The sequence below is a fragment of the Porites lutea genome, chromosome 5 (genome assembly GCF_958299795.1).
Source record: "Porites lutea chromosome 5, jaPorLute2.1, whole genome shotgun sequence".
In the NCBI taxonomy this organism is placed as follows: Eukaryota; Metazoa; Cnidaria; class Anthozoa; order Scleractinia; family Poritidae; genus Porites; species Porites lutea.
In genome coordinates this window covers 45,547,326-45,571,198 of record NC_133205.1, presented here as the reverse complement: position 1 = coordinate 45,571,198, position 23,873 = coordinate 45,547,326, and the positions used below count along the sequence as shown (strand labels likewise).

Sequence of the window (23,873 nt, the reverse complement as noted above, 5' to 3'; positions counted from 1 at the left end):
TTGACACAAGTCTGTTTCATGAACTGACTAATTTGATCTTCATTACATTTCTCCAAAGCAATATTATTAAATCTGTTAAGAAAGTCAATTTCCTCATTTGACTATAGTGTTCCCGTATTCTGGTCCCAGGCTAAACAAATTGTCCTTTGAAAAGAAAGTTTGAAAATAAAGTTCTGTCATCATGATTTTTGAAATTTGCAATTGTTGGATACACATGTAGTTCTACTTGCCAAGAACTTTCTTTTAAAAAAATTCCAGCAAAGTTTATTTTTGTGGAGACTTATGGAGCAAAAAAGACTTTTTTGTTACAGGTGAAATGCCACAAAAATTCTATTTTCTTTGTTTTGTTGAAATGAAAATCGGCCCAAGTTGAGCATACATTTTGAGCTTCAAGTCACTAACCTGTGAACCAATTTTGCTGAAATTTGACCAACTTACTGTCATATAGTTGTTCTAAAGAACTGTGCCTGCAAAGTTTGATTTGTTTCCTCATTTTTGAGTATTTTTTCACAGACGTATGTTATCCTTATCTTCATCTGCTCACAACAAAAGAACAATATTATTGTAATAAACAAAATCTGAAAATTATGCATTTTTGTAGTCAAAGTTGTCAAGAAGTGAATTCTATCTTAACCAGTTTCTGCTGTTTGTTTAAGGCTGGCCTGGGCTCAAATTTACAGGTACTTCTAGTTTTGCAAAAAGCAGTTCATTTCTGAAACATGTAACCATGCATGTATTGGATTTTTTAAAGAAATTAGCTGTTATCTGGAATTATTAAACTTTCAAAATATGTATGTTTTTTGAGGGGTATTTATTAAAACTACAATCGCTCTTGGGTGATACTAACCTGTGAGCAAACTCTCCAGGATGTTCTTGCGGCAGGGCAAAAAAGGAGGGAGAGGCATGCAGTCATGTCTCAGGAATTTTGCCTTCGGTTCCCTCCATATAGAGGCAACATGGCCCAGTGGTCTGACAACAGCCACTTGACTCCTGCTCTGCAGGCCATTTGCTGGATTTGTTCTTGGTTGTCTTGTTTGATGCTTGTCAATAGCTGATTGGAGTCCTGCCTGACAGTTGGGGTTTTTAATCCTTTTGTCTTTTATTTGAATTATTTGTTTCTAATTATTTGAGTGGAGTGCTTGTAAACTAGCTGGATAAGCTAAGTACACTTTTCCACTACAACAAACCATAAACCTTAAAACCTTGTGCCTCCCTGTTGACTAAGCTCTCAGATTTTGGCCAATCAGTATAGAAAAGAAATGAGTAGGGAATGTAAGCAAACATGGAAAAAGCACATGAAAAATGAATTTCCCAGGAACAAACAAAACCAGCTCAGAAAGTAAAGTCACAGTGAAGAGATGGAGGACTAGAAAGTTATTGAGTTTTCATTTTCATAATCAGGTTGTTGAGGTTATTGTTGCATTGACACTATATAATTATTGTGCAAGTTTTGTGGCATAACTTGAACTCAGAGTGTTGTTGCTCTGAAAGTGTATTTCCCTTGAAGGTTTGAGTTGACGGGAGTCAACTGGATTTTTTTATTTTTTAAAAATTACTATTATTATAACAAGTGAATTGTAAAAGTAAATTGTAATTATTTCACACTATATAAAGCTTTGAGTTTAAAACTTTAAATAATTTGATAAAAAAGGGTTAGCGTGTTTGTCTGTCTTTGCTGCCGCATATTTATACGACGAAGTCACGGTTTGAGGTTGTCTGCTACAGTCAAAAGTAATTCCATTTGCTTTTATTGAAATGGGATGGATGGAAATTGATCGCTCTTTTTAATATACAAATCATATCAAAGAGAAAGTAAAATCAACTATTTCAGCTGATTCTTAAGTCGCGACACAAGGCGATTAATAGACTGGATTTACAAAGAGAGATACCAATTGCTCTTACTGCAAAGAAAACAACAACTTAATAACAGCGTACAAACCGCTAAGCTGAAGCTTATGTCATGTTAGGCACCTTTCAAACATGGAATTTCTTAGAGCCTGCGAAAACATCTGTTTCTCCTCACTCTTCGCCGCTGGGGACGTTTGGCGTGGAGGAACATCTGCGACTCAGCGACAGAAATTCCATACTGATGACGCAAATCAATGTTTACATAATAAATCCAGTAGTCATGGGGTTCCAAATATAAATTTTTCCAATTTTACGTGTCTCCTGGTCGATTTTGGTAAGTGTTATGTTCATCTGCCAACGAGCTCCAGCAAATCTCAAATGCGTCTTCTAGAGAAGACTGTATTCCACAAACATTGACTGTTTTGTTAGAGATTCTTCGCGATTACATTTTGGCCTTTTGTCTTTTGTCTGTCATTCGTAAACAATAGCTAAAACAATGTATCTACTCCATTGACCAATCAGCTCTTCTGACCGGATTCTGGTCAGATTTTACGTCATCAGTATGGAATTTCTGTCACTGAGTCGCAGACATTCCTCCACGTGAAACATCCCCAGCGGCAAAGAGCAAGGAGAAACGGATGTTTTCGCAGGCTGTTATGAGTGCCGAACACCTATTTTAGTCAGTGAAACTAAATACAGCAGTTGATTCAGATGTCGGATATGATGATGCCGAATTTAACTCCATTTGTTGTAAATATTCCCAGTCTCTAGAAAATTTTTTTTATCCAATATGGATAAGGGTATCTCTCATTAATGTGTTTTATTTGGCACATATGAAATGCGACCTCTAAATCAAATGTTGAATGTAATGGTGCTTTCCAAAAGTCAGAACTGACCGGCGGGACCAATCATTTTCACAATGACATAGGCTTTTACAAAGAGTTGTTTTTGAAAAACCATCTCCTTCGTGCTTGGTTGGTCGATGTCGGGGAAAGTTAAGAAATTTATGAACTATCGATCTTGCACCTACCAACTGAACCATACGACCGTACGATTCTCTCGGTCTCTCGTAAGGTTTCTTTTCATCAATTGGGGAAAACATTAACACAACATTGTTCATCATTATTTCCATTGTTTTAGGTTACAGTGGCAAACCATTTGGCTTTTAGGGTTAGAAGAGCTGCTACATGACCTCTCTCTCGGGAATGAAGAAAAACAATATGGCTGCCAGATATTTCCTTTTAGTTTTTAAAGTTCTCCTCTATTAACATATGTTGAACATTTATTTTGGCAAACAAACAGTTAAGTTGAAAAAGGATTTTACAGAAGTCTCAAGAGTAGGTCTCCTTTTCAATGTTTACTTGCAATATTGGTCAAGTTATGACTAATATTGGCTTGACAGTTTTCGTTTGGTTCTGCTTTGAAAATGGAATAATAATTGCTCAGAGACAATACAGTGTAAAGAATCGTTGAGAAAAACAGCAAAAACTTGCCAATTTATGACAAAAGAGGTACTTTAAAAATGAACCAAAACATTCAAAATGCTTTGATCACATAACTGATGATGTCACGTCCCTTTTTTGGTCATTAAAATAGATTATCAGGTACCTGAACATTACTTTCCTGCAAATTTTCTTTGCCGTGTGAGAAAAGTTTGACTCTCCACAGCCCTTAGCCTTGTCTCCCGACTTTTTGCTCATGTTCATTACCCCTTTAAATTTTAAATGCCGGACGTCAACTGGTCATTTTTAAATGCCCCACACAACTAAAACCTCAAATATGCTATTCATTTTTAACTTGTTGATGAAATCTTGTCATGTGACTGATGATGTCATGAACTTAGATGTGACATGGGAAGATATTTTATGGCAAATGTTATCTTGTTGTGGTCTGACAGTCTTCTACAGATAAAATTGTCAAAGTTATAAAGCTTTTTAAAAAAATTGCCTCATAGGATTCTGGGAGATTTTTTATGATAATTATGATAATTTACTTTTATAACTACTATCATTAAAATATATGTTACAGGTAAATGAATTAGGGCTAGGAGACAAACGAAATTGAGAATCAACCTAGGTTGAAAAATTTTGACCTGTAATATTTACTTTTGTATAGAAGTAAGTTTTGAAATTCAAATACAATATGTAGATTTTCAGCCTTGAAATGAACTTGTTTACTTTCAGAATGTGGATATTTTCCATTATGGGTAAGGATCAAGAACAGTTTTACTTGGTTTTCTGAAAACAAAAAGAGAATCTTACAGACAATAAGAAGGCTTTTCAGAATCCCAGAAATATCTCCTGGTGATCCTGATTATGAAACAGTCACCTTCATGGGAGTCTCCTTTGGTAAAACTGATCTTCTTGTTTATGTCTTGGTTCCACTGTATTCACATGAGTATATCCACACTACGCTTGGAAGAAATGATATAAGTTCTTTGTTACTGCAGTCACATATAAGTGGTGTTTACTTTGGAAGGAAAACTGAACGAAATGGGTTCAATACTGATCCAGCTGCAGTCACAAGCTTTACTTCTATTAATGAGTCTCTTCAAGGCGACTACACCAGGCAGCCAGAAAGTAATGGAGAACTGCATCCAACAAAAATGAATGGTCTCTATAATGGCTTAGATCAGTCAGAAAGTCAGAAGTATTTTCATGATGTTGATCCAAATCAAAGAGTAGGTACAGGTGGTCTAAAGGTTGTGCGAGCCAGTGTTGGTTACATTGATGCTACAAGCTCTGCTTCAAAAGCCAGTTCTATAAGCAATACAGTTTCAGAGCCAATTAGGGTAGTGCGACCTAGAATCATGTATCTTGATCATGGCAACTTGGCAAAAGTTGATGTTGAGGATTCCCCAAGGATGAGAGCCATGCTTTATGAAGACACAGGTCACAAAAATGTTCGGAGAACCGTTGAAAGTTCCAATGTGAACACCCTGCAGGGGACACTGAATAGGAGAGCTGATGATTTTCCTGAAGGTGAAGTTGAAAGTTTAATCGTGCCCGAAGTAAAGAACAACAGGAAAGGGGATTGGAAAATTCCTGATGTGCTGTCTCATAAAGCAAATGAGCAACACACAATCAGTGGAAATTATTATTCAGAAAATACGAAATGGAAAGACTATGGAAAAAGTGATAAGAATGAACACAGAACATCAGTCTTTTCAGAAGACAAAAATAATGATGATTGTTCCAAGGAGTGGCCATCTTATACTTCACCTCAAAATGTACTTCATGGAACATCAGATGCAGCAAAGAGTGCTTTTTTGACAGAATCAGATGTTAAAAAGATGTACACTTCAACTGCTACACTTCAAGTCAATATGAGAAACAAAAACACTATCCACAAAGATCAACCAATGATGGTAAATGATGGGATCTACAGATCTAAAGCAGAGGCTTCAATATATGAGAGTAAACCTAATGAAAGCCTTGTCAGCTCTTCCAGACACTGCACAGCCGAGAGTGGTGAGTGGTACGTCAATGATTCTGCTTTGGATGACTATGAAAGGCAAATGATTCCGGAACCAGAACCTGATGAGAAACAGTGGTTCAACCAAAATGATGCATTCTATCAACATCAGATGTCTCCCGAAGAAGAATCACCAAAAACACCACTAGTTTCTCCACCAACAGAGTTTCGTGACACAACTTCCACAGGAAGTAAGCTTGTGAAGGTAACAACAAAATTCCTGGAACAACCAGTGCAGCAGGCATCATTAATATCACCTACCAATGAGAACAGAACAGACCGTGATGAACAGCTGGTGAGGCAGATTCCCATGGAGGCAGCTACTGCAAGCAATGTAAGCAGATCAGGCACAGTTCAGTATGACCAAAACAGACTAGAACCAGTATTTGTACATCGGCGTCCATTTTTGATGAAATCAGACAGTAAACTTGAATCAGAATATGAAGATAGTGTGTTTACTGATACAGAAAGCCATAAAGAGATCATCACAGCTGCATCTTCAAGGTTTGCTCCGCCACCATATCTACCACCCCCAGAGTACAATGGAAAAGTAAACAGGTCAAAACTATCAGATGAATCTGTTAGTTCAGGTATTTCTATTTTGTATTTCTTTATTAAATTGTCCAATGCCTTTACAAAGTACAGGTATAATGTTATTAATTTTTTCATGCATTTCTTGTTTCATAAACATTTACATGTATGTGTCAGGGGTTTCATTAAGTATTGCAGTAGCAGGAGAATTATAGTGTAAAGTACAGGAGAATATTTTGAAAGAGTGAAGCCCTGTCCCGGAAAGAGCTTGAAAACGAGCCTGGAAATTTTGCGTTTTAAACCCTGCTGAGATGGCTTTTCCTATTGTCTGACACAGGGTCCAGAGGAGATGTGTTTGTCGTTAGAACATCAAAACCCGTCGAAAACGTCCGAAAAAATGGGTTATTTTGATCCCGTTACATTTTCGTTACACATTCTATAGACCGCAAACCAAGAGACTGAGGGCTCGCAAGATCGGTTTACAGTATAAAATACGGAAAGGGAGGAAACAAATTTGGGGCCGAATTTTGAATCCCTGAAGCTCAAATGGAATTGAATGAAATCACCTGATTTTACTAACCTGATCTAGAATTCTTATGTATTTGCCAAATGCTGTAGGAAAATGGCATAAAACAGCGTTCAAATTCATTTTCGGCGACCAAAATTTACGGCTTCGAGATAGAGCTTTCATTTGCTGTGCACCGCAACAGATGGCGACGGAAATGACGTAGTAAAGTAAATGTGCTCAAGATCGGAGCAATAAAAGGGAAGCCTACACGACTTTTGCCTGATACCAAAATGCTGCTCGTTCCAATAAAGTTTTTTTCCTCCACTGGGTAGATTACGCTCTTGAAGGTTCTACAGCAAATGTGATTTTACCGAGGATTTTACCCGCTTGTCTCACACTGAGAGGTCATGGCACATATCGATTTACTGTGATTATTGTTTCTGGTCGACAGGATTTGCCCTCTGATGCAAACGCATTTTCTTTGACCTCTTTTGAAGCGTGAAGCTTTTTATTACGGCTGAATGAGGGTTCCAATTTTCTCCAAAGTGCCTTCTGGATCTGCATAACTAAGTGATTTTCTTTAGTCCGTGAATGTAATGTTTTTCTGCAATGCTGTATCATGCTGGGCCCAGCTCGTTAGTTTTGTTTGGGGAATGTTAAATTATTACGGATAGTGATTTACGGGTCGTGTGTACTCTTGCAATAATAAGTGACACTGAGTAGAGTGGACGTACAAGGCAACTGTAATATCATCACGACTGTGCCATTCTTCGGTGGTCCAACTATACTACCTCTTGTGTCTTTGGCTGTGCGTTTTGCAACTACTGGGAAGCCTTCTCACAAGCAAAACCTGCTTAAGATATCGAAGACTGTTGAAACGTACAATGTCCAGTCTTGAAAGATCTTCACTTCAATTAAAACTCTGTTGCCTTCGCATAGATCTCTGAGATCTTTAAAACTCTCTCCGCCGCTGATGTTTTGATTCTCGAATTAGCATCAGTCTGTTGCTTTTGCGTTTCTGGTCTCATTCACTTCTGTCACCGAGTGATGCGGTTCACAACGAACGAAGACACGTGGTACAAGTTTCCTCCCTTGTCCTTTCTTTTACTTGACTCGGCACTTCGTGCCTCGGGCGACGGCCTTCGGTCACCCTTCAGGCGACGTGCCGTGAGCCAGCAAGGATATGGCTTGCCGTCATCGATTTTCAAAAATTGATCATCGTTTACAGTAGATTTATAAAGATGCCATTGGGCTAATTAATCGTGCTAAGCGACACTGGTATAGACATTTTTCAAGGTGAGACTTTAAATAAGTAATTCATTTATTCACACGAAACTCCTCTGGACCCTGTGTGTCTGATAGCAAATTTTATTTCTCGTAGCTGCCGAATGAAAAAAACTGCACACCTTTACAAGGTTTCAAAACATTTTTTCTTCAAATTTACAGGCATATTGTTAAATTATGATCAACTTCTAACCCTGTTACATACTCCTAGAGTTGTGACATGTGGCTGGCCAAACTTACCAAAGAGTGCAAATAAAATAATTCTCAATATGTTTTAACTTCGATTCATTAGGCCACTTTTGAGTTCCAAAAACCCTCACTTTCAAAATGAGGCCAAGTGCACAACCTTTGTTGTGAAATTGAGCTTTATTTGCATGAGAATAAAATTTATTTCCATATCAAAGGCTGAGCACTTAACCTTGTTTTGATACAGAGGCCCGGCGCGGGGGAATTGGAAATGGCCTATATATTTAGATGTTTTCAATAGTGAAAGCACGAGACGTGAGAAACTTTTCCCGCCTCTGTTGGCAACACGTGTGCTTGCGCTAGTCAAAACACATTTAAACAAATACACTCTCAGTGCAAAACTTTGTGTGTCCGGTTTCGTGGATATCGCCAAAGTTGGTTCAGTAGCAGTTCACAATTAAGAAATCATTCTTTTTATTCATTAAGGTACTTTAATTGATTCTTATCGCTTAAACTTTCTTGTCATAACTTTGCCACTATGATTTGTTCATTATGTACTTTATTTTGTTTCACATTTTGTTTCATAAGTAATTATTCATTCAATAATTTTTTGCGCGCAAATAAAAAAATCGTTGAGCATACAGTCACGCTTCAGCAAACCGTCCAATATTTTTAATAATTATTTAGTTTTTTTTGGGCTTAACACGGCTAGCAAAAATAAGGTCTTTTATGTATTTGTTATTTATTTAGGAATGTAAAGCAAGTGGCGAAGCCCTAGAATTATGCATTTCTGGGACTAATTTCTCTTTACATAACGTGTCCACATCTGATTCGTCAGAATAAAAAATAGCCATACTTCTTTGAAATTTAGCCAGAAAATTATATGTAGTAGACAGAGAATTCTCTGATCTCCATTGCTTAATGAAACCCCTGATGTGTTCATGCACAACTGCAAGTTCCATGTCTGAAAACAGGTTTGCACATTATGATGATGAGACCTGATGTTCCCAGTAAATAAAAGTTGATCTTTGGAAGCAATCAATCAATAATAATTATTCATTGATTGTGATTAAATGTAATTATTGCATTTGAATACGAGTGTCTATGCCATATTGAGTGAGGCAGTGACATATTTTGCATGATTACGGGGGTGCCAACAAAAACTAAAAAACTTTCCCCCACTTCAGGTGTCCACGGCTAAAAGTTAAGCAATTTAGAGAGCTTGCCTTGTGAGTATGGATTAACATAAACTAATTACACCAATCAATGGGTAATTATTGATAATTGATTGCTTTCCAATTATTTGTTTGCCCTAAGTAACAGGGCCAATATTAAGTCACAGGCCAATTAAATGTCTATCAAGAACCAGATACTTGCAAAACTATTTTGTTGCAGCAGTCATATTGTTATTTACTTGTTTTAGTAGAGTTATGATTTTATTTGCAACATAATCATACAATGATTTCCACTCATTCACTGCACAGATTAGCAGTTGTTGCATATCTTATTTTACATTGTATTTCCAGATACCTCAGATCATATGTTTAAAAGTCAGCTTCTATCTGCTGCAAGTGTCAGCTCAATCTATAGAGAGGTTAGTACACTACTTTCATTCAGTAGCTGTTTAAGTTCACCCTATTGTACAGGGGAAGATTTTCTCATTGACAAGACTGCATTTTGTTCAGACTGTCTCAAAATTATGTCCTTGCATTTTTCTCTGAACCTCAGAAAGAGATGTTTTTGAGCCGTGATGAACTTCAGATGAGCATACGTGGAGCTGAGGACAAGGAAGTTGAAAGACAGGTCTGAGTTTTATAAGTTTGTTTTATATGGCTAAGTCTGTTTTTGATTAGTCAATTTGCAGTCCAGAACTTTCTGTATCGACCAAAATTAAAAGCAAATGCTAATTTTGCTTGTCTTAATCTGTTTATCTTGGAAAAAAAATACAAAGAGAGCTATCAAATGTAAACCTTCAGGCCCATAGCCAGCATTTTGTACGGGGAGGTGCGATCCAAAGGGGAGATGGCCCGAACCAGGCCAGGTAGCTTAAGTCTCTAGGGGTGAAGGATAGGGTTAGGGTTAGGGTTAGGGTTAAAAGTGATTTTTTTTCAAAGAGACTACTGTATTTTGAAATTTTGTAATGAGGAAAAAGAAAGTTGTAAATTTGTATTATTCGCCAGGTTTTCTGCATGATCTTTGCATCATTGTAGTTTTTCAAAAGTGTGCCAAGCACAAGCATACTTGGGTGCTTCTTCGAAACAGATCAATGTATGTTAGATAGTGGATGTGCTTAAAAGCCAGGGAAGAGAGCCTCTATTGTGCTGGGAATTCTGCTTCTTGGCCACAGAAAACAGTATATACCACCTTGTTAACTTGAATCAATGATGATGTAGGGTGTGACTTTATGTTGTTACAGATGGAACTTTGTAAAGAACTCATGGTAGCTGCCAAGACAGGGGATGAGGATGAGCTGAAAACAACTATTGAAGAAGGAGTTGATGTCAACTATCAAAATGAGGTATTGATATGGAAAGACATATTAAAAACATTAATTTATTAACAAGATCTGTAAAGTATGCACTAGAAATGTGTCTCACAAACCCCCAACAAAACTCAGTGTTACACTTAAGTTAAGCCCTACTGGGTGGGGTTAGGAAGTGGTTGGGCAACCATCCACGAATATCCTGTAACGGTTTTGAGGGACAGTGGCGTGAGGTCAATAGGGGTACGACACAAGGTAGTGTCAGTGGGCCATATCTTTTTAACGTGTTTATTAATGACTTGGAGATCAATCTAGAAGGTCGCCCAGCCTTGTTTAAATATGCTGATGATTCTACAGTTATCGTCCCTTTTTGGGGAAACGGCCAGTGTCGCACCGACTTGGTGGATCAGTTTCTTAGCTGGTCCAGCCGCAATCGCATGACATGCAATCCAACAAAATGCAAGGAGATTATTTTCCGTAAGAAAGGTTTCAGTCAGGACATCGCGCTAGTTAGTAACATACAGCAGTGCGCAGAGTTATCCATATTAGGTGTTACTTTCCAACAAAATTGTAAATACAGTAGTCATGTGCGTGCGAAGGTAATTAAGGCGAACAAGTCATTATTCGTATTAGGATCTTTACGTAAGGAAGGAATGTCCCAGGAGGAAGTAGATCACCTTTTTAACGCAATAGTTTTACCAAATTTTTCTTACGCTTTGCCTGTTTATGGTGCCTCAGATTCCGACCTTTCTGTAATACAGAATTTTTTAGACCGGTGTATGAAAAGAAAGTTTATGTCCAAGAATGTAAATATCAGGGATTTGCTAGAGAAGGCGGACAAGACACTCTACAAAAAAAGATCGAATGACCCCGAATGCCCGTTCTTCCAGTTTTTACCTAAGGAAAAGAACATGAGGTACAATCTTAGAAATACGTCAGTCTCCGTCCCTAGAATCTACACTGACAGGTTTAAGAACGTTTTTAGTAACAGAATAATTTTTAGATATGATATGTAAATGGTTTTTTGAGTTTATATTGTAACTTAGGATATGTGATTTTATCTTAAGAAATAAAGATTATTATTATTATTATTATTATTATTTGTGTTGAGGACCACTTTTTTTGTTTTATTGTCCTATTTGATTCTTAAATGGGTATTGTAATGTATATAAAGCATTATTTTGGTCACTGGTTGAAAAACAAACAAACAAGCAAAAATGTGGCAAGTTTGCATGAAATTCATCTCATGAGAACTATTACTGTAGTCTGTAAAATTACTTGACTTGCCCAAAAATCAATTTGTGTTCATGGAAATCCAAGAATGATACTGCAATTTTGCCAGGTAGTAACAATAATTATTAAAGTCTATGTACTAGTGTTTAGTTTAATTTTTGGGTGGAGGCTAAGATGAAAATACTTAGAATACTTAGATATTTGCACCCAATAACAAAATTGAAACATGGGCAGAAGCCAACGGCCTAAAATGTTGAATGTGACTTTTAGTTTGGTCAGTCAGCCATGATGGTTGCCAGCTGGGAAGGTCACCATGGTATTATTGAGGCCTTGCTTAGTGCTGATGCAGATCCTAATCTTCAAGATGGGGTGAGTGGACTTAATATTGTAATCACAGAATAAAAACATCTACCAATTGAAATTTTAGAACAATATTGTTGGGGCAAGAAGCTAGTCATGATTTCACTGTCATGGGTGATAAATTACTCCTTCTTCACACATGAAATTACAAAATTGCTATTGCAAAATTAATACATGTATCGGTATATTATCTCAGTGTGAAAGTGGTTTCCATGCTTAAAGATGCCGCTATGGATGAAGATGTTATGGAGTTAAGAGAAGCTGCAGAAATGTAAATAGGCAAAAGAGTACAATAAAGAACAATAAGACGGTTTCTATTTTTTTAAAAAATAACCTTGAAAACTGGGAACGTAAGCCAAAATACACAGTGTAATTTAAACTTTTTGCGATATGCAATTGTGAGTGGAATAGGTAATCACCTAGGCATTTGACACAATGCTCGTCGAATTTTTTCCTTACTATCCCTAATAAATTTACAATTTTGATTATGATTATCTGATATATAATTTCAATACATTGTGTTACCTAATAGTTTGGCAAGTCAGCACTGCATGAAGCTGCATTAAGTGGCCATCATACCATTGTAAATCGTCTGATCTCTGGTGGGGCAAAGATAAATCTCACTGATGAGGTTTGTACTTGAAAAGATGTCATTATTACCTATAATCTGTTCATGTTGTACTTCAGCAGCATGATGTAAAATAAAAATATCGTTCTAATGAGGCCTTAAACTGCTGTTTTTTTTTTTTTAAATAGAATTGAAGTCCAAGCTTTTGCTGATCAATGGCATCATCAGGGATGCATCATTATCCCTGATGATGCTGTTGATCAGTGCAAGCTTGGATTTCAATTTTGTCTTTTAAAAACAGCTGTTTAAGGCCACATTAGAACAATATTATTATTATTATTATTACCTATGTCAGTTTAATGTTTAAATACAGGGACAATCTTTGTAAACACTGTGTTAATACTGGAATTACTGACTCAGGTCCACAGAATTGTGTTGTCCCTGTCTAATCTGGAAAAGTTTAAAAAAGAAAAAAATAGTTTCCTTCATTCATTATTATTTTAATCTGTCAGAACCCTGGGGCAGTGAACTAAGCCTTCAGCTTTCTCTAAGGGTATTGCCAACAAGACAGACCTGCTGTTGCTGGGCTGTCCAACTGATGTAAAGTTCTTTGCCACCAATAATCTTTTGTTAGTACAGTAATTTTATATGTATTACTCTTACAAAACATGTGCATTTTTTAATATTGGATGCTGCCTTTTAGTGTGAGTCACTTGATTCATTATTTTATTCTTGTTTGCATTATCAGTTAGATGAACTGCATTAAAATATGACACTTCAATGAATAACAATAATTTAGATTAATACATGTATGTTTGGTGAGAAGAAGCCATTGGTAAAGAAATAAATGGCTGATGCCAGTCAGGGCTGCAGCTGGTGCCTTACTGTAACTCGGGGGTGGGAATGGTGAAATCTGAGCATGACTTGCAGTAGGGTTGCAGCTAGACCTCATCTTTTAGCCTTGTGGTCAGATTTGTAAAGAAGAGTCTATTTCTCTTGATGTTGAAGAGTGAGTCTAGAGGGCAATGTTCTTTTACTGAACGGAAAAACCTAGTAGCTATGTGTAAATTGGACGCATGTAATTTTTCTCCTTTGCAAAGACTGTGAGCAGAATTGTTAGCTGACGCCCACAAGTGCACATGCATCAGCCAGCAGTAGACAAGACATGCTATCGCTCGCATGAGTAAACCTGGTTCTTATAGACTCCAGATTTTACAAGCACAAAAACCCCTGTAGGAAATTTGTAAAATCTTGAAGCATTTTACAAGAAAACATGTCCCGTGACCCCCTATTTTTATTGCTTTGATAAATTGTTAGATTTCAAAGGAAACTTCAGAAGAAAAAATGAAAAAATGCTACAGAGGGAAATTTGCACAGCGCACAACGGTCCTATTTTCCACTTTTCCAGAAGTCATCAAATTGTAAACTCAAAATAGCGAGGTTTTACTAATCTTTTTTACACTAGGTTGAAGATAAACAAAAAGTAAATCTTTGTACAAGTTTTCATTTCCGTAGCACGTTTCATTTCGAAAATACAGCAATTTGAACTTCCGAGTTTTCACATTGCTCGAAAATAGGAATGCTGTCTCGTTGAAAAAGTCTCTTCTCTTGATTTTCAGCAGTATAACCATTTCAAGTGTTAGAAGATATGTTTATGCGCACGTATGCTAGTTCTCGAGTGAAAAGAAAGAGCTTTTATAGAAAAAGTGTACTCCAGATGTTTTTGTTGATTTCCGGCGGACATATTGGGGCACCAAAACGGTACGCCAATATGGCGTCTCTGTACAGAGCTCTACAAAGGTGCGTGAAACGTTTCGGCAAATAACTCAGAAACTGTGGGCCACAAAGACCTGAGACTTGAACAAATTGTTTATATATTAGTCTTTTTTAACATTTCATTTTCTTGGCTTCCTCCACTGGACTGTTTCCAATTTATTTTTTTGTTTCGTGACAGTGAAGACGATCTATACTGTGCATTTTCCGTTTCTAATGCCAAAATATATCGTCCAAAAAAAGGAAAGTTCAGTGGCTTAATTTCTGGTCATCAGTGATGGAAATAAAAAGTACGGCTAAATAACTACTACTTAAGGTGTGATGTCATGGTAATTGCTAATGACAAAATAAGTTAGAGTTGTTTAACGTTAGGCAAGCATTTATTGTATAATCCAACTCTACAAAAGTGCTGATATGGCTTTGACTTGCCTTTTTTGCTCTGTGTTTTTAAAGTTAAAACCATAAAAATAGAGGAAGACTGGTACGAGCCACCTTAAAACACAAACAGAAATGAGACCGAGAGAGGCTCCCAAAATGGCGTCTGAGATTTTGTGTTAAATTTTCCTTCTGAGACTGCGCACGATTTTCGAGGAAGCATTTACAAGTTCTACCCTGCAGACTTATATCTGTTACTTCTTACTGTGTATAAAGATGTTTATAACAGAGCTTATCATACCACTTTGTGGTGTAGTTTATATACATATCACCATACCTTTGTGGAGATGTTGTGGACAAATGGTTAAAATAATGTAGAGTAGCTTTTAGGTTCATTATCTTACCATAAATTATATATATATATCCCTTTTTTTCTCTTTTACCAGTGAAATTAACTGTGGCGGGTCAGTTATTATTAAGTGGTGAGAGATCATGTGATAATATCTTATGATCATCATATGATCTGAAGCTTCCTATTGAGTATTTTGGTGATACATCTTTGTTTTTGACATATCAATCAATATTGATATTCTTTCAACTGTGTGTTTCCAAAACTAATGAATTGTAACGTAAAGCCTTCATATGACTTACACATGTGTTATTTTCATGACAAACTGGTTGCTTTGCTAGGGAGAGTGAAACACATTTGATGAAGTGAATTTACCACTGCAAAAAGATTGAAAAGCCCTCTTCTGTCAGAGCTCCTGTTTGTACACTGTAACTAATCAATCAAGTTGTGTTTACAATCATTGAATTTGTTTCATGAATTTTGATCTCTTCCAGGAACAAAGAACACCACTTCACTATGCAGCTATGAGAGGAAAGAGAAAAATAGTTGAAGTACTGGTTTTGTTTGGTGCAGATGTAACACTTCTTACAAAGGTAAAGCTTGTCAGGACAAAAGGGCAATGTTTGGTAGCAACAGAACGAACGCCGTTATAGGATTTACATGTAGCCTTACAGTCCTGCATGTATTTGATGCACTTATGAAGGCTTATACGAGCACCCCTGGAGCCTGCAAGTATCTTATTCGGTTTCACGATAGCTTGCTTATACCTCCCCTAATGCACATCTCTCTCCTTTACAGCGAGTACCGTTAGTCCCAATATATGAACACTTCCATTATAGCCAATTCTCTTGGTCCCAGTATACAGACGCCTCTCCACTGAGGCCTGTTCTTCTGGTGCAAATAATTATGTAGACACCTCTCCATTACGGCCAGTTCTCCTGTTACCGATATACAGACACCTCTCCATTATGGGCTGTTCTTCTGTTAGCGATATATAGACACCTCTCCACTATGGGCTGTTCTTCTGTTACCGATATACAGACACCTGTCCATTATGGGCTGTTCTTCTGTTAGCGATATATAGACAACTCTCCATTATGGACTGTTCTTCTGTTAGCGATATATAGACACCTCTCCATTATGGACTATTCTTCTGTTAGCGATATATAGACACCTCTCCATTATGGACTATTCTTGTGTTAGCGATATATAGACACCTCTCCATTATGGACTATTCTTCTGTTAGCGATATATAGACACCTCTCCATTATGGACTATTCTTCTGTTAGCGATATATAGACACCTCTCCATTATGGACTATTCTTCTGTTAGCGATATATAGACACCTCTCCATTATGGACTATTCTTCTGTTAGCGATATATAGACACCTCTCCATTATGGGCTGTTCTTCTGTTAGCGATATATAGACACCTCTCCATTATGGACTATTCTTCTGTTAGCGATATATAGACACCTCCCCATTATGGACTATTCTTCTGTTAGCTATATATAGACACCTCTCCATTATGGGCTGTTCTTCTGTTAGCGATATATAGACACCTCCCCATTATGGACTATTCTTCTGTTAGCGATATATAGACACTTTCCCATTATGGACTGTTCTTCTGTTAGCGATATATAGACACCTCTCCATTATGGGCTGTTCTTCTGTTAGCGATATACAGACACCTCTCCCATTGTGGGCTGTTCTTATGTTAGCGATATGTAGACACCTCTCCATTATGGACTGTTCTTCTAGTCCCAAATATACTGACACGTCTCCAATACGCCCAATTCTTCTGGCGCCGATAAAAAGGCACCTCTCCGTCACTGACTATTCTTTTTGTCCCAAAACACAAACACCTCTCCATTACTGCCAGTTCTCCTGGTTCCGATATACAGACACCTCTACGTTATGGCCTTTTCTCTTAGTCCCAACACACAGACACGTTATAGCTAGTTCTCGGGTCCCAATATGGAGACACTTGTCCATTAAGACCTGTTCTCCTGGGGCCGATACACAGACATCTACCCGTTACATCCAGGGCCCGGTTCCTGAAGGTATTATTAGCCCTAATCCAGGATTTAAATTTTGTTCCGTTTTTGTATTTTACCATCCCTTGTATAACTTAGGATAACACTTTGTGTTATCATTATCGTATCTTAGATTTGAAGGCTCAGCAGTATTTTGTTCGCTCGAGTTACTTGTTCTTAGACAAGAAAACCTTGATTAAAATTTAGCGTAGTCCTGGGTTAAACTTAACCACCTTTCGAGCAACCGGGCCCAGTTCCTTTAGTCTCAATAATTATACCGACATTTCTCCGTTAAGGCCTGTTTTCCTGGGGGGGAGTGGGGGGGGGGGGGAATATACCGGCATCTGCTATCCATTACGGCTAGAAATGGATATTCTCAGACACCTATGCGGTCAGTTGGTTCGATCCCTTTTGCTGCCTGTATTAAGGGGAAATAACTTTACCAGCTATGTTTCTTGATCTACTCTCAATACGAAATGACGTTATGTCCTCAAAAGTTTCAAACAAAGAGAAATCAAGAAACACAACACTCATTGACGGGATTAACTCAAACTTAACAACCTTACCTAGGTTCAAGTGTTTTTTTTGTTATATGGTTAAACGTTTCGGTACTGTTATTATTTTGTGTTATTATAGACACCGATGAAATACCAGGATTTTTCCAGTGACTAAAATTTGGTATCCAGTGAAGATACAATTTTTGTCCTTCACATGTGAAGATATCACGGTTGTCATGGCTACTTCAGTCTCAGCCAATAGGAAAAGAGCATCACAGCATCTCGCCATCGGTGTCTATATAATAAACAGAATATTACATGCCCGCCTGTGGATACGAATTTTTATCTTCTCGTGTTCAGCTCGATATCTCACGAGTGAACGCAATATCGAGTTGAACACGAGAAGATAAAATTTGTATCCACAAGCGGGCATGTAATATCCTCTATTTATTAAGTAGCAATTCCATCGTTGTAACAACTAGGGGCGGTTTGTGCGAAGCCTTTTACTGCAGGGGAAATCCTGGGTTCGTTAACTTTACTACAAACAGATAAGTTTTTAAGTTGTAACTAAATCAATCTGGAATTGAGCTAATCATCTCTCGGGAAACCAACTCCATTCTTCATGTTGTTCACTTACGTTTCCCCATCATATTAACACCCATCTTAACAGTGTCATTTTTTTTTTCTTTGTGTTGTTGTTCAGTATAATGAATCTGCAATTGAACTGGCCTACTCTTACCGCCATGATGATATCGTAGACTATTTGATGGCCTCATCTCGTGATAAGGTTAGTACCATTTTAGTATTTCCTATACAAGGACAGTAACACCTTATTTTCTACAGTGAGTCTTTGAAAACACAACAACGGTAACAATTTTACCCACCGAATCACATTAGGGCATTATCGTGTGGCTTGACTCCGTAAATAGCTATTTTGTAGTTTCAGTGTATTCGCGGTTACTTTCATTGTATTTCCAGCTTGCTAATGAACTACGTACTTACTATAGAAAACTCGCAGAGAGATGGAGAGTCAAATAAGAAGACAGAAGTTAAAACATCTAAGCTCTGCAACTTCTCTACCAAATCTTTCAAAAGTAAGTTCTGTTCAAAGTAAGTTTGTTTGTCGGCGCTTGCCATTACCTAGCGGTCACGTGAACATTGATATCCTTTTCCTGTTGCGTTTCTCTAGAGTCTACATGCATACATTGATCTTTTTCCGTCGCGCGCGTCTCTCCCGAGCCTACACGCACACTCTCTTTCTTTTCAATCTCTATATTAATACTTGGAAAAGGTTTACCATCGCGCCCAGATAAATAAAAAATATAAAATAAAAAGAATCATGTAATTAAATAAATAAAATCTGTTCCCGAACAGTGCATTTAAAAATGTCCAAAGTTTCTGTCTTCCAAATATCTAACGGTTGAGGGTTCCAATCTTTGATCGCTCTCGGGAAGAAACTGTTCGCGTTGATGTTGACCCTGGAACTTGGATTTATAAAAGATGCTTAAAACCTTTATCGCGTTTTGCTTGAGCTTATTCGCAAGTTGGTCTCCCATTTCTGTCACCTTTTTCTCGACCCTACCCCCCACATTCCCGAGATCTTTCAAACGTAAGTACCAGTTCTGTTCAAAGTGTTTGGTGGCGCCTCCATTATGTAGCGCTCTCGTACACATCGATCTTCTTTTCCTGTCGCCATTCTCCCTGAACCCTCACGCACAGTTGTATCCTTTCTTTCGCGTTTCCCGCGAGCCTACGCGCACACTGGTAATGTATCCTTTTTTCTGAAGCTTTTCCCCCAACTTACGCGCCTTTTCCTTTACGTTTTCCTTTTTCTTTCCGTTTTCCGTTTTCCGCGCTCACCGCGCAGTTGTCCCTTTTCCAAGTGGCTGTACGCTGTTTCAGATCAACTTGAGATTCTGTGTTATCCTTTGTCGTCTATTTAGGTGTCGTCAATGAAAGAACTTTCCCGTTCCAGAAGCCGACCAGATCTGCGCAAAAAGAAGTCTGTATGCCCAATTCAGTGAAGAGGGATAGTGGTGTGCAGAGGTAGATAGATGTACTAAGAGATTGGCTGGTGCCTTCCGATAGTGTTAAGCAATTAAGAAAAACAGGAATCATGATTGAGCAAACCGGGTTTAATATTAGCTGAAAAGTACTTTTTTAAAGCTGTACACGCCCACGCGATTAAATGCTGTTTTCATTGAGACAAATTCCTGTTTGTTCTTGTCCCATTTGACTCAGTTTGGAGAGGATAAACGATGGTTCTACAGCAGATATATGGAGTGGTTGTTTTTGTCCTCCCCTGCGAAAAATTGATCTCGTTATGTTAAATGTAGCTTTCTTTAAACTGTGAAGATATGATGAAGCTGACTGGGATACACGAGGATCTTGTATGTGCAGGGTTGAGTGGAAAAGATTAGGGTTTTGCTGCAGTGGTTTTACTTCTTTATGTATTCGTTTGGTTGGTGTTGATGCCCTCGAAACGAAATGTTTTAAGCTGTCTTAATTGCTTAACCGAATGAAAAAAACAGCTTAAAATTTATGAAAGTAAGGAATTTAACTGTCAATGTCGTACACCTTGCGGACACCTTGTTAATTGCTTTTCTAAAAGTAGATAACTAGCTAGGCATTTCTTAAAATTGCTATTTCTATACATGAAGGCTGAAAAGATAAATTATAGGCTTTCAATTAGTGCCATTGAAATGTAGATTTTTTGCGAAGCTCTTCTAAGGAATATTGTCTAAGTTTAAGATGTACGTTTTGGCACCCAAGATGTAAATGTTTACAAATCGTGTGTACGGATTAGTTTCGTTATGTTTAATAAAAAGTATTAATGACACCTGGCCTTCTGATAGTTTTTTTATTGAGCATAAAAAAGCCTTGAGTGCTTTACCAATTTTTGTTAAGTCGCTTTTTTTCGAAAACATGTAGAACATTGGAAAGTTTGATACTGCAGTAGCGACAGAGTTAATTAACTAGCTTAACTGAAATATGCGGAATCCTTTGTTGTATAAAGAAGTATCCGCTAACTTTTTTTTTTGTTGAAATCGTTTCTAACAACAACGTCAAATGATCAATGCAGGGTTTTGTGGAGCTGATCGTCAATCCACGACAGTTTCCTTCTCACAATGAAAGTGAGTTCCCTGACTTCGAGAATGCAGATACACATAACAAATAGAACAAAAAATAGGAATAATTGTCAAAGCAATTATAAAACCGATTTTTGTGTGTTTGTATGCATTGGAGTTTTCCTTGGCGTTGTTGTTGCTTTTGTGCAAGGTGTCCAGTGCGGGTAATAGTTGTAATCCGTGCCGGACATATTAACATGGCACTGATCTGCCTACAGCTTGAATTTCTCCCTAACAGCTCGCGCTCTTATCGGCTACTCTATCCACAATTATTTGTGTCACATTGTATCTTCTTACGTCCTTGTTGTGCTGTGTTACACAGGGGTGGTAACACATCGCTTAATTAAAGACTACTGCTTCGAGATCAATTTTCCAAGGTCTTTCCTTTAAAGAAATTTCTGTTTACTTATTTGAGGGCCGAAGCGGGCAGGCTGGTTGGTTAGCGCAGCTCATCATCTCGGAAAACGATGGGTACGTTTCTTTGTGAGAATTTAATACTAGATCTTTGATGTCAGTCTCTTGGATTCGTTAACAGTTGGTTAACGACGAAGAATAAAAAAATCCGGTAATGGATTCTTTAAGGTGACGTCATTATTGGCGGACGCCATATTTTAACAGTTAAACTGCTATCAGATTCGTAACCAAATAAACGAATGCATCATGAATCCTTAAAATGCGGATTTAGTTTAATCCCATAAATGTATTCGGAGTTTGGAGTCGCTTAAAATCCATTTTTGGATTTTATGAAAGAAAAGTAACTCTCGTTTTTGCTTTTAATAATCCGCATTTGTATTTCCCCAGAGAAACGCAGCCTAGATGAGCTGCAAGAGACCGAGCTGTAAAGATAACTGGTTTGTTATGAAATAAATAGACCAAAATGCTCGATGCCTTGAGAAAAAACAAAGCAAAATCTGAATACAAACGTTGATTTGTCATTTGTCGCCTCGGCGTTTCGATGTAGACTAGATTTTGTTGTGGTAATACTGTTTGATTGGTAAATGGAACGATAAATAGCAATAAACTGGTTACTCCGCAAACACGCTACTTAACTCGAGTGAGCTTTGACTGAGGAACCAAGTATTTTCTAAAGTGTTGCTGCTTTAGTAGTTCATATAAAGGTGAAGAAACCTCTCTTTGTATAAACTCTATGCCGAACACTTGAATCAATAAAACTGAATTTATTTGAACAACCATTTCAGCTGTTTCTTTCAAGCCAGTAATTTAAACATCGTGTTCTTTATAGTCATTGTCAATATTTAATTTCGAGGATTGGTGTAACATCAGGCCACTCCCTTTGTATTACGGAACATTGCTATTATGAAGAAAGGTAGATTACATATGTATTTTCCGTTCAATATAACCTTAACCTCAATTCAGTTTTGAAATCAATCGGATTCTTCATAAAATCGGCAAAACATAGTTTAATTGTTAACGTTGATTAATGGTTCAACAACGTAAAACCTTTCGTTCTTTCTGGCAGAACCCAAGTTTAAAATAACAACACCCAAATGCAACCGACGCCCTAAAGGAAGCCTGTACGATAAACTAGTTCAGTTGTTTTAAAATTATGAATCTAGGATGGTTTTAAAAATCGTACGATGACGAAGAATAACAAAGGCCCCAATGTTATTGGACAGCGGTGTACTTCCTGCATATTTTTCTTCCATTGCTACACATTTCATCATTACAATACAGCAGCACCGCCGCCCTGCAGCAAACCTAGTATTTTCCAAGCATAAGTTTGAAACTTATGCTGCGAAAATATTGTCGCACCTGAATTCGATATTTATCGCTAAAAAAGGTGAATTTCTTTTGCTTTCATCAGTTGTCAAACATCGCTGGATGAGACGTCTTGTTTAACAAACATTTCGCCAACTGTACCAATACTAGCTAACCTGTTCTTTTGGCATTCTATTGTTGCTGCCTTTCCATCGGACAGAGATTAATTTTATTTACCGTCTTTTTGCCAAAACAATAAGGTTAAGAGTTGTCTTTATAGCTTTGTATATAGCCTTGTTTCAGTTTCATTTCTTTTCTTTTAATTTTTTCTCATCTAAATTGAAATCCCACCATCATTAAGTCTGATGACGTTATTTATCATTCTGTACGGGGCAGTCATATACTAAAAGTTCATGAATCAAAACCTGTAACCTTGCAAAAACACCTTAGCAATATCAGCTGTGTTACCGTATTACGATCAGTCTTGATGTCGCTTATGCGTCTCCACCCCTTTTTGACTGGTGGAAAAGTGAGAGTTTGTACGTGCTCAGATCCCTGTGACCTGGCCCCCCTAAGCTGATTACACTTTATTTAAAGTCAAGGAAAAATTGCGGCCAAATTCAGGTTTTGTTTTCTATGAAATTAAGAGAAAGAGATTATGAGTTCTTGCTAAGATTATCCCGTATACATCAACGAGGAACTGAAATCTCTGATAGCATGTTTTTCTAAGCCCAGTAGCGTTATGTCATGTCGCATTTTAACTACCGTAATTTTATATGGAGACAAAGAGTATCAGTTTGTGGTCAGTCATTTTGTTTTGTCTTGTTTTCTACTAATCGAACAGGAATTGAACTGATCTGCTGTTTTAGTCCTTTTTGGTAAGGTAGTATCAGTCATAACAATTCTGGTTGTTGGGAAGTACGACCGTATCTCGCCAGTTCTCTCTAATTTTCATTGGTTGCCAGTGTTTTTATCGCATCTATTTTGAAATTTTAGTGAGTACTTTTAAGGCCATTCATGGTATGTCACCTAACAACATCAGCGTTTTAGGTAGCATTAGGACCTGTTCTTCATATTCTGATCATTAAGATCGCATCACTCTATTGTTTTAGAACATCCTAAGGGGCGTATGTTGGCAACTTTAGGCGCTAGATCGTTTTCCGTTAGCGCTGCGGCCACTACATTGCGGAACAGCCCTCCCCCGCATATCCGTGATATTGGATCACTGTGCGCTTTTAAAAAACAAGTCAAAACATATCTTTTTAAATTAGCTTTTACGTAGTTTAAGTTGATTTTATTTTCATTTTCATTTTATTTATGCTTTTTTATCACCATTTTTACTTTTTATCGGTTTTATCTATCATAGATTTATTTGTAAACTATAATTAGTATGACTGTAAAGCGGTTTTGATCATTATTTTATCTGTTAAAAGGCACTATAGTAAATTTATAAATTATTATTATTATTAATATTAATATTTGTCTTGTGTCTTATGGTCGCGGAAGTGGATCGAAATAGGCCT

The 23,873-nt window shown here is 37.4% G+C and overlaps 3 protein-coding genes across 5 annotated transcripts in view; 2 read left to right on the top strand and 1 right to left on the bottom strand.

Moving 5' to 3' along the window:
• The window catches only part of LOC140938737 (uncharacterized), a 21,446-nt gene extending 1,104 nt beyond the window's left edge, over window positions 1-20,342 (top strand). Inside the window, exons 2-11 of one of the 3 annotated variants that reach the window (XM_073388257.1) lie at window positions 4,032-5,912; window positions 9,358-9,425; window positions 9,560-9,634; window positions 10,248-10,349; window positions 11,817-11,915; window positions 12,439-12,537; window positions 15,466-15,564; window positions 18,207-18,290; window positions 18,511-18,597; window positions 19,447-20,342. In XM_073388257.1, the coding sequence (XP_073244358.1) occupies window positions 4,032-5,912; window positions 9,358-9,425; window positions 9,560-9,634; window positions 10,248-10,349; window positions 11,817-11,915; window positions 12,439-12,537; window positions 15,466-15,564; window positions 18,207-18,290; window positions 18,511-18,597; window positions 19,447-19,527 (2,675 nt within the window). In that variant the 3' untranslated portion in view covers window positions 19,528-20,342. The remainder of the gene's footprint in view (window positions 1-4,031; window positions 5,913-9,357; window positions 9,426-9,559; window positions 9,635-10,247; window positions 10,350-11,816; window positions 11,916-12,438; window positions 12,538-15,465; window positions 15,565-18,206; window positions 18,291-18,510; window positions 18,598-19,446) is intronic. The other 2 variants (XM_073388258.1, XM_073388259.1) reach the window with 2 other exon arrangements.
• Window positions 10,751-11,381, top strand: LOC140936591 (uncharacterized). The gene has a single exon (XM_073386093.1). The coding sequence runs from the start codon at window positions 10,751-10,753 to the stop codon at window positions 11,327-11,329; it is 579 nt and encodes a 192-aa protein (XP_073242194.1). The 3' UTR covers window positions 11,330-11,381.
• A 66-nt stretch (window positions 20,343-20,408) lies between the features above and the next one.
• Window positions 20,409-23,873, bottom strand: part of LOC140938752 (allograft inflammatory factor 1-like) — a 225,245-nt gene continuing 221,780 nt past the window's right edge. Inside the window, exon 8 of the transcript XR_012165561.1 lies at window positions 20,409-20,420. The gene's annotated coding sequence lies outside the window, so the exon portion shown is untranslated. The remainder of the gene's footprint in view (window positions 20,421-23,873) is intronic.

Coding starts and splice junctions, on each gene's coding strand:
- LOC140936591 (XM_073386093.1), top strand. CDS start 10,751: ATGACATGCAATCCAACAAAATGCAAGGAGATTATTTTCCGTAAGAAA.